This window comes from Polistes fuscatus, unplaced genomic scaffold (assembly GCF_010416935.1).
Source record: "Polistes fuscatus isolate 324 unplaced genomic scaffold, CU_Pfus_HIC Scaffold1, whole genome shotgun sequence".
In the NCBI taxonomy this organism is placed as follows: Eukaryota; Metazoa; Arthropoda; class Insecta; order Hymenoptera; family Vespidae; genus Polistes; species Polistes fuscatus.
This window is the reverse complement of record NW_025112997.1, coordinates 8,105,702-8,116,462: the sequence shown is the minus strand read 5'-3', so window position 1 is coordinate 8,116,462 and position 10,761 is coordinate 8,105,702. Positions and strand designations below refer to the sequence as shown.

At 31.4% G+C, this 10,761-nt stretch overlaps 2 protein-coding genes across 3 annotated transcripts; both read left to right on the top strand.

Annotated features, from left to right (window-relative positions):
- The first annotated feature begins 974 nt into the window (after window positions 1–974).
- Window positions 975–3,572, top strand: LOC122522174 (aminomethyltransferase, mitochondrial). Its single transcript, XM_043643008.1, has 5 exons — window positions 975–1,288; window positions 1,360–1,700; window positions 1,972–2,291; window positions 2,351–2,433; window positions 2,818–3,572. Exons 1-5 carry the CDS (start codon window positions 991–993, stop codon window positions 3,153–3,155), a joined length of 1,380 nt encoding a protein of 459 aa, XP_043498943.1. The 5' UTR covers window positions 975–990; the 3' UTR covers window positions 3,156–3,572.
- Window positions 3,573–4,618: 1,046 nt separating this feature from the next.
- Window positions 4,619–10,677, top strand: LOC122522155 (probable ATP-dependent RNA helicase DDX46). 2 transcript variants are annotated; one of them, XM_043642975.1, is made up of 8 exons: window positions 4,619–4,788; window positions 5,099–5,317; window positions 5,472–5,619; window positions 6,681–6,995; window positions 7,070–7,397; window positions 7,651–8,773; window positions 8,865–9,396; window positions 9,479–10,677. In XM_043642975.1, exons 1-8 carry the CDS (start codon window positions 4,769–4,771, stop codon window positions 9,899–9,901), a joined length of 3,108 nt encoding a protein of 1,035 aa, XP_043498910.1. In that variant the 5' UTR covers window positions 4,619–4,768; the 3' UTR covers window positions 9,902–10,677. The 2 variants fall into 2 exon arrangements, with proteins under 2 accessions (XP_043498910.1, XP_043498919.1); XM_043642984.1 differs by lacking the exons at window positions 4,619–4,788; window positions 5,099–5,317; window positions 5,472–5,619 and having other exon boundaries at window positions 6,699–6,789; window positions 6,879–6,995.
- The last annotated feature ends 84 nt before the right edge of the window (window positions 10,678–10,761 follow it).

Here is a 10,761-nt window from a genome sequence, read left to right as displayed (position 1 = left end):
GTCATTAATTATTGATTATTGATTATTGATTATTGATTATTATTATTATTATTATTATTATTATTATTATTATTATTATTATTATTATTATTATTATTATTATTATTATTATTATTATTACGTGGTACAATAAAAATTTAATAAGCATCTGAAGTCTCGTGACTATGATCAACCTACCCTCTCCGCTCATGCTTCGATATTATCGTCGATGGTCTCTCTATCGGAAGAATGAATTTAATATCATGACCTTTCTTAAGAGCACAAAAAATAGATAACTTAGCCTGATTGCTACAAGAGAAGAAAAACATGGATTTATCGTATATAATATTATACATTATCTAGCATATACATTTGAAACGATTTTTCAGGCCCGGGCGCAATTTATTAAATTCATGTAAAAATTATAGTAAGAATCAAACTATAAAACGCGATACTCGAATTATATTTTTCATGTAATATTCTCTTTTATTTAATAACGGTTCTGAGGAAGTTTATTTTATTTAGTAATCTAATACATAATTATCAGTGTAAAATTTCGAACGAATAACTTGCTCATCGAGCGTAAAATAATAATCATTAAAAAAATATTAGTAGCTCAATTTACATAGATGCAGATAATGAAAATGATTCAAACGAAACGCCAATTAATACAGATATTAGATCGGAATATTAATTATGCACAAATACTTTTTAAAATGCGTATCCGTAACATAACTCGAATAAACTACACATATTTAAATCTAAACATTACCGAAATAAATGAAAGAAAAAACATATTATATACAATAACTAAAAAATAACGCATACTCATTATGACAGTATCACATAAAGTGATTATAAAATATCGTGTTCTAAATATTTAAAGAAGGTAATGATGAAATTCCGAGTCTGAGGATAGTGGCCGGGTTCACGAGGGTCATCGCTTGATGGTCTGTACTACGCGAGTCGATCAGAATAAACTAGTAGTCAAGAACGAATCATTGAAAACAAATGATCATGTTTCGTTTAAATTTTCGTGATAGACGTATATACCGTATTGAAGGTATAGAAAAATGTTTGGACGTACTCCATGTTAGTATGCGTAAATCGTCGACCCTCGAAGCAACTTCGAAGGTTAGGTCAAAACGCAAGAGTTCTATAACGTATTTAGGGTGTTTGATCGATTCTACGATATACTCTGGCTTCCTCGGACTAATTCGGAATTCAATGGTGCGAACAATGTCTACAACAACGAATTTGAATAAAATAGAAAAGACCTGTTTATATGATCTGCATGTTAAAAAGGAAGGCAAGTAATTAAGATTTATAAGTGAATTTAATTATCCATTGAATTTTTTGACCTAGAATTTATGTTTCCAGGGAAAATAGTCAATTTCTCAGGATGGCTATTGCCGGTACAATACAAAGAAGCGATCGCTGTGTCTCATCGACATACGAGAACTTTCGCCTCTATTTTTGACGTAGGTCACATGATGCAAACACGTGTTAGTGGGAAAGATGCAGGAGAATTTCTCGAGTCTCTAACAACTTCCGATTTAAAGAAATTGAACGAAGGTAGTGCTACACTTACTGTGTTTACCGACGAAAACGGAGGTATACTCGATGATCTGATCATTACTAAGGACAAGGATGATCAGTATTTCGTGGTTTCAAATGCGGGAAGACGAAAAGAAGACACACAATTATTATTATTACAAGCGGTAATTATCCTGTTTTATGTTTATACCTATTTACTTTATTTACTTATATACAATTGTATCAGTAATTATGACAGAATACTAAATCAACAAATTTTGTAAATTTATTTTTTGGTTTATTTTATAACATAATATAAACAAATTTTAATATAAAATTGAATATAAAATTTATGCTTTAAATGTTTTGACTTTATCCATTGTCACAATTACCAGCGCTATTATATTTTCTATACTATATTATAGAGATTAAGATAATCACAGGTTTTTTTTGTAGGAGAACTTTAAGAAACAAAATAAATTGGTCGATTTGGAATTTCTCGATCCCCTCGAGCAAGGATTAATAGCATTGCAAGGACCAACAGCATCGATGGCCCTTCAGCCATTGCTCCAAATCGATCTATCGAAATTGAAATTCATGAGCAGTGTAATAACCAATGTCTTGGGTGTCAACGTTAGAATATCTCGTTGCGGATACACCGGTGAGGATGGTTTCGAGATATCAGTACCAGGATTTAAGGCATGTGATCTAGTGGAGAAGCTCCTGGAGAATCAGGAGGTGAAACTCGCTGGACTTGGCACTAGGGACAGCCTAAGGTAGGATCTACAGGTGGTCAGGGTGGGGCTCTACTGACTTTTTCCACCAATTTCCGCAGACTGGAGGCCGGACTTTGCCTCTACGGACACGATATCGATCACAACGTCACGCCAGTTGAAGCTGCCCTCAATTGGTTGGTAGGTTAGTATCTTTCCTTAACAATAAATCTACAGACAATTTATGTACATTTATTTATAGCGTAACCGATCAAATAACCGATCTTTAGCTAAAGTTATATTTGTTTCAATTTAATAGAGATAATAATCAATTTGATATTAGCTTCAATAATAAATAAAACAATATTTATAAATATAATAATCTTAAAGTCAAGCGAAGATAAGTAATAACATTAAATGCAAAATTTTCATTGTAAATTTAAAACTGGTCATTTGATTGGTAAATGTTAAAATCAAGTATTCTTAAAATCCATTCATTTAAAATTTAAAAACCAGTATTTTATACTGATTTAAATACTACATATTAATTTTCGTGAAATTTTGAAATAAAAAGATGATTTTTATGTAGCGAAGAGAAGAAGAACGGAGGCCAATTTTCCAGGTGCCAAAAGGATTCTTTCGCAGATTAAACTTGGTACTACGAAAAAAAGAATTGGTTTGATATTAGGACTAGGACCACCTGCTAGAGAAGGTGCAAGTATATTAACCCCAGAGGGTGAACGAGTTGGTAGCGTCACTTCTGGTGCTCCAAGTCCTACTTTAGGGCGTCCAATTGCTATGGGCTATATACCACCAGATCTGGCACAATCTGGTCAAGGTGTATTGGTAGAAGTCCGAGGGAAAACTTACAAAGCAACTGTGACCAAAATGCCCTTCGTAAAGACTAGATATTACGTAACTAAATAATGACCATTCATAGGAATTTATTTTATGTCTTGTTAATAATATTTTCTTTATTACTCTCCCTTTTACGAGTTTGAGGAACTTTTCTACGAAGCCTTCTCAGCACACCCCACATTTTTCACAGAAGCTATCTTACCGCCTCTCTGGAATCAACAGGATACAGTATTCCGAGGCGGTCACCCATCCAAGTACTAAAAGTGTCCATCGTTACTTGATTTTAATAATCGAATCCGTTTTTTTAATGAAGTGGAGTCGTTGACATGTTGTACTTATTATAATATTTCTTTAAAATACTCCTACGATATATTATATAAAGGTATATAAATATTTATTATTTTTTTATTTTTTCAAAATTTATGTGAATTATATTGTATCTAAAGGTTCTTATTGTTAATATATCTCATATCGATGAATTTATAACCGACTGAAAAAAATATTCTCGAACGAAAAATCCAATAATCCTAAAGGTAAATATCCATTTATTGCATATGTTCAAATTATATTGCCATTATCGCATCATAATAATCCAAGCACAACCTATTTCGAGAAAAACGGTCTTTGCTCTTCTTGTAACTATGAGTTCAAAATTGCAGTGACCGCTTACATCTTAATATATTATATGTTGAAGATAAAAAGGAAGTCACCGCATTAATAGACCTCATAAGTTGTATGTAAAAACAGAAAAATATAGTAGATCTAGTTCATTGATATTTTAAGTTTCAAACTATATCTATATAAATTATACAAAAACTTTACTAGAATACTTCTAGATAATTTTGTGTTTTTGTTACGTTTAATAAGTCAACAAATATTGAAAAGACCTACTTTTCTTCATTTTCATCTTTTCTATTCTTAGTATTGTTTATAAATATCCTATTTTGGTTTAAATTGTTCCACGCTCCTTTTATTTTTTGTGCACTTTCATGTCATGCGTTGTCTATTTTACTTGGGTTCCAAATAATTTCCTAAATACAATAAATATCGATAAATTTTATTATTTCCTTGTATACAACTTTTATCGTGTATATATAAATATTAAAAATAACGTCGAACGCGAAATGAATATTTTTTATTACAATAAAAAACCGGCAAATGATCGATCGACCATTACCATATCTTTTTACATTTTTCTAAGTAACCATGCAATATTTGCTGTATTGATGATACAATGAAGAGATACTCAACGCATGAGTATATACCGTTGTTTTATGAATTTCGTACTTTTATACGTAAAAATGTAACACATGTCCGTCCAACATGAAACAAAATTATGGTATGATACAAACAAATGCATCAAATGGATATCCGTCTTAAAATTAATCCAACTTATCAAATATTGGTATATAAGAAAACTGTATTATCGACCGAATTAATACTTTCAATCGTTAAAATATAGATGGAGGAATATGAACTTTTCAACGAATTTGAGTTAACCCTTCTTTTATGTATTGAACCACAGTATATAATTTAGGTTTCTTGGTTGGAAGTACTTTCTATAGGATACAAGTTGCATTTAAATGTATAGTAATATTAACATGAGATCAAATTGTAACGCGATACAAATTTTTTAATCAAATAATAACAATTAATAGTGTTTAATATCAATAGAAGTAATAATGGTCCGAAGCAGTGACAAGTAAGTACAATGAATTTAAAACAAATATTGATTTAGAGGTTATATTACTGACGCTTTTATTATAGTTTTATTATTTAAGTTATTTTATATAACTTTCTTCCATATATGGTCATATATGTTGAATGAATATTATGATAATACTTATGAAAAATAAAACATTAAATTCTATTTAAATGTAATATTTAACTTTTTCTCTTTTTCTCTTTAATTTAAGTATTTATTTATTAAATTTTTTGTTTATATGTATTCTTAATTCTTAAAGTAGCTGATATTCTATATTTAATTATTTATTAAAATTATGCATATTTAGGGATAGACATCATAGAAGACGGTCTAGATCAAGATCAAGATCACGTACCGGTACACCAGAAAAGAAGCGCAGACGTTCCAGGAGCAGAGACCGAGAAAGAGAAAGAGATAAGGGACGCCATAGGGAAAGAAGGAGTCGTTCAAGAGATAGGGACAGGGAAAGAAGTGATAGAAGAGACCGCTCAGACAGAGATAGAGATCGTGATAGGAGAGAGAAACGGTATTAGAAATATTAATATATGTTTATAAATATTTTCAATAATCAAGGAAAAGCTTTCACCTGTTTAGGCACGAGTACTGAAAGAAAATTTTAACTGTTATTAAAATGTATTAGAAAAATAATTCATTTATATTGACTGTTCTCGGTATACTAGTGGAGACAGTAAAGAAAAGCGTCTTACAGGCTCAAAGTCTTCACGCTCAGGTAAAGAGCGCTCCAACAGATCTCGATCAAGGGATAGAAAGGAAAAGGAGAAAGGTGAAACTGAAGAATTACCATTCGATCATACAAAATTAGATAAGGTAATTTTTTATATTCTTCTTAGAAATTTATAACAATCAAATAGGCATATCTTATAATATACAGAGTGTTCTATAATTAATGGTACAAGCGAACAGGAGGTGATTCTATATGAAAAATTAATTCAAAAATGTAGAATAATATCTTTTAATATGTCTTTGTTTTTGAGAAAAATAAGTTTAAAGATTTATCAGATATGCGTATACTTGATTCAGTTTTAGTCCAACAGATTCTTACTATCTTACTCTCGGATATTTAGAGAGCATTTTTTTACTTCTTAACATCTTTACAAACATTATTAATATGATGATATCTCTTAAATCGGTTCTACTCTTATGCTTATCGAACAAGGACTTTAATTTCTAAAGTTGCAAGCTTCGTTAAGCGCATAAGTTTTTTTTGACTTTATTAAAACGTTACGACATAAATAATAGTCATATAGAGAATATTAACAGATAATAGTATGACATGAAATTACTATGGTGCAATGTAGCAATAGATCAGCAATATTTACATTTTATCTGTTGTTGCTAGTAGTGTTTACCACTTACCAAGTTAAAGATAATTAATACTTTTTTTCTTTATCGTATAATTTAAAAACACCAATTGATGTGGAATTTTTCTACTAGAAAATCTACATTGATATTCTCTGACAGTAACACAAGCATTGTCATTGTAAAAGCCATAAACAAAGTACATGTCTGCATAGTCACTATTCATAAATAATTTGACATTTTGATAAAATAAAAACTTATTACTAGCAGTAACAGAAATTACTTTCAAAATCTTTGACGACCTCAAATATTGCTCACATAAACAGATTAAATATTGCTGATTTATTACTAAATTGTATCATAGTAACTTTATATCAGATTGCTATTTGTTACTGTTTTCTATATAATTTCTATTCTTATTATAATTTTTTAATAAAACTTTAAATGACCAATGTGTTCATATAACATTTCTTATTTAGATCAGATTCAGATTATTTAGATTCACCGAATATACTAACAAAGTTTGGTTTCTAAAATCTAAAATTCTGTATATAATAATTCATTTTCAGGAAGAGGAACAAAAACGACTGGAATTAGAAATGCAAAAGAGAAGAGAGAGGATAGAACGATGGCGTGCTGAAAGGAAGAAAAAGGAGTTAGAGGCAACTAAAAAAGATGGTAAGACATCTATTTTGGCAAATCTTCAATTGCCTATGAAAAAATGGTCCCTCGAGGATGACAGTGATGAAGAAACGCCTGTGGTTCAGAATAGCAATAAGGAAGTCAAAGAGGAAGGCGCTTTCAAAGAAGAAGTAGAAGAAACTAAAGAAGAGACCAAAGATGAAGAGGAAGAAGTTGACCCTCTTGATGCTTTCATGGCAGAAGTAAATGCAAAATAAGAATACTTGTCTCTAAAATTTAGAAAAATTATTAATTATATTAAAATCTGTTTGTTTAGGTCCAAGAAGAAGTCAGGAAAGTAAATAAAATTGACAGTAAAACTCCAAAGAATACTAATAATGGTACAGGTCCTGGAAATCAACAAAGTGGTGGTGTTGTTATTGTCACGGGTGTAGCTAAAAAAAAAGTACAGAAACAAAAAGGAGAATTAATAGAACAAAATCAAGATGGTCTTGAGTACTCCAGCGAAGAGGAAGGAGAAAATCTTCATGAGACTGCGGCTGGAATTGCTAATAAACAAAAAAGAGAACTAGCTAAAGTAGATCATGCTACAACAGAGTATCAACCTTTTAGAAAATCATTTTATGTAGAAGTACCTGAAATTGGTAAGTTCTTAACAATACTTTCAAAGTCTCTAACAATTTTTTTACAAATGTTATAAATATGAATGATTTACCATTTTATTTATTTGATTTATTATTATTGACTTTATTTAATTTATTGTCAATAATAATAATTTATTTTATCGTTTCTTTTTTATTTCACTTTTGTACAAATCTGTAATACATTGTATTACTTGTAATGCTGAAAGGTAATCAATAAACTATTACTTCTATTATTTATGAATAATAATTATAGCTAGGATGACATCAGAAGAAGTAGAAACTTATAAGGAAGAACTCGAAGGCATACGTGTAAAAGGTAAAGGATGTCCAAAACCAATTAAATCTTGGGCACATTGTGGTATAACTAAAAAAGAATTAGATGTTCTGAAAAAACTTGGATATGAAAAACCAACCCCCATCCAATGTCAAGCAATTCCAGCTATAATGTCTGGAAGGGATCTTATAGGAATTGCCAAAACTGGAAGTGGGAAAACATTAGCATTTTTATTACCAATGTTTCGTCACATCCTAGATCAACCTCCATTAGCTGACGGAGATGGACCAATCGCATTAATAATGTCTCCGACTCGAGAGCTTTGTATGCAGATTGGACGAGACTCAAAAAAATTCACAAAATCTTTAGGTCTTTCGCATGTATGTGTGTATGGTGGTACTGGTATATCTGAACAAATAGCAGAATTAAAGAGGGGTGCAGAAATAATCGTCTGTACACCTGGAAGAATGATTGACATGTTAGCAGCAAATAGTGGAAGAGTTACTAATTTACGTAGAGTGACTTACGTTGTCCTTGATGAAGCTGACAGAATGTTTGACATGGGTTTTGAACCACAAGTAATGCGTATAATGGAAAATGTTAGACCAGATAGACAAACGGTTTTATTCAGTGCTACGTTTCCAAGACAAATGGAAGCACTTGCCAGAAGAATACTTACTAGACCTGTAGAAGTACAAGTTGGTGGTCGTTCCGTAGTTTGCAAAGACGTTGAACAGCATGTGGTGGTGTTAGAGGAAGATCAAAAGTTCTACAAACTTCTCGAAATTCTTGGGCATTATCAAGATAAAGGTTCTGCTATTGTATTTGTTGACAAACAAGAAAACGCGGATACACTTTTAAAAGATCTTATGAAAGCTTCCTATTCGTGCATGTCTCTACATGGAGGTATTGATCAATGTGACAGAGATTCAACGATTTTAGATTTTAAAGCTGGACGAACTAAATTACTTGTCGCCACGTCTGTTGCTGCCAGAGGATTAGATGTTAAACATCTTGTACTTGTTGTCAATTATGATTGTCCAAATCATTATGAAGATTATGTACACCGTTGTGGTAGAACTGGCAGAGCTGGAAACAAGGGGTAAGATTTTTTTTTCTTTTATAAAAGCTTCAAATTTATTTACCGAGTATATTTAAAAAAAAAAATCAACATTATTTTGACCTTTTTTCAGATATGCATACACATTTATAACATCTGAACAAGAACGTTATGCAGGTGATATTTTACGTGCGCATGAATTAGCAGGGGTACCCGTTCCAGAACCTTTGCGACAGTTATGGGAAGCTTATAAGGCTCGCCAGGCAGCAGACGGAAAGAAAGTACACACAGGAGGTGGTTTCAGTGGTAAAGGATTTAAGTTCGACGAATCGGAAGCAGCTTTAGCCAACGAGAAAAAGAAATTTCAGAAAGCAGCTCTTGGTCTGCAAGATTCCGACGACGAAGATATTGAAAATGATATTGATCAACAAATCGAAAGCATGCTTGCTCCCAAAAGAACGGTTCGCGAAATTGCAAGACCATCTGCTGCAAATATTACAGTTCCTGGTCAACCAGTGACAAGTGCTACCGATAAATTAGAATTGGCTAGAAGACTTGCATCCAAGATCAACATTGCTAAAAATTTGGGTGCAGAAGCAAAAGGAGCTACCCAACAAGCAGCAGAAGCTATACTCAAGGGTGCTGGTCCTACAAATTTGATTACGGTAAGTTAACAAAATGAAGTAAACAAAATAAAAAATTTTAATAGCTATTATAATTTACTGTTGCGTTATTTTTCTTTTTTAGGCAAAGACCGTTGCGGAACAATTAGCTGCTAAATTAAATACCAAACTCAATTATCAACCACGGGAAGAAGATCTCGTAGAAACCGACTCTGAAACTGGCGAACAAACCTTCCGAAAGTACGAAGAAGAATTAGAAATAAATGATTTCCCTCAGCAAGCAAGATGGCGTGTTACGAGCAAGGAAGCTTTAGCACAAATCTCTGAATATTCTGAAGCAGGTCTTACAGTTAGGGGAACCTACATTGCTCCTGGTAAAGCACCGCCAGAAGGCGAAAGAAAATTGTATCTTGCAATTGAGTCAACTAGTGAATTAGCTGTTAGCAAAGCTAAGGCAGAGGTATCTCGGCTTATAAAAGAAGAATTAATTAAATTGCAAGCATCTGGAGCCCATACTGCTTCACGAGGACGATATAAAGTTTTATAAATTACTTCAATACATTAACTGTTTATAAATGTAATCTGGTGGATTGACTATGATTGGAGAACAAAAAGATTAGAAATTTTATTATACATATAGATAAAATCAAATATCAATACAAAGTTTGGTGTGTGTATTTATCAATATAATAACAAGTTATTCTTAATAACTTAATAAGTAACATTTATAATAATTTTATTGATCTAAACTGCCAGAAAGTGGTAAAGACAAAAACAAACAAGGACAATGCAAAGATTTTGTATATTTTGATTTTATGAAAATATAAAAGTCATGTTGGGTAACATGTAATATTATATAAATATTGAACACGAAATGAGTATCGAAAATTTTTAATGACGACTAAATGTCAGGTTATTTATTGTCTGGTAACTTAATTTAGAAACTGTTGTTTATGTACACTTAATATAGTACAACGCGATATGGGTCAAAAAACTCTCTGCATCATAGTAAACCGCGTTTTTGTACATTCTCCTTATCGTAATTCTGTTTCTTTGGTAATACTAGAATTAAAAAACCATACATTCTATACCATAACGTATTATAAATATATATATAGGCACTAGAAGAATCACAGACACAAGATTGACGTTGTCATATATGGCACCGTCACTAGGTAATGTAAATGCTTAGCACCTTGAACGATTCAAGAAAGGGATCAGAATCTGTCATTTACTTTTGTAAATTTACTAATGTAATCGAATCAGAAATATTTCAAAAATATGGAATAAATATTCTACTATATTTCTAATGCATACGCAAAAGAAAATGATTAGAATTCCTTGTCTAATAAACCTTTCTAAGATCGTCTTCAGCTATAAATTTATAAGTAACATCATATCCTGTTC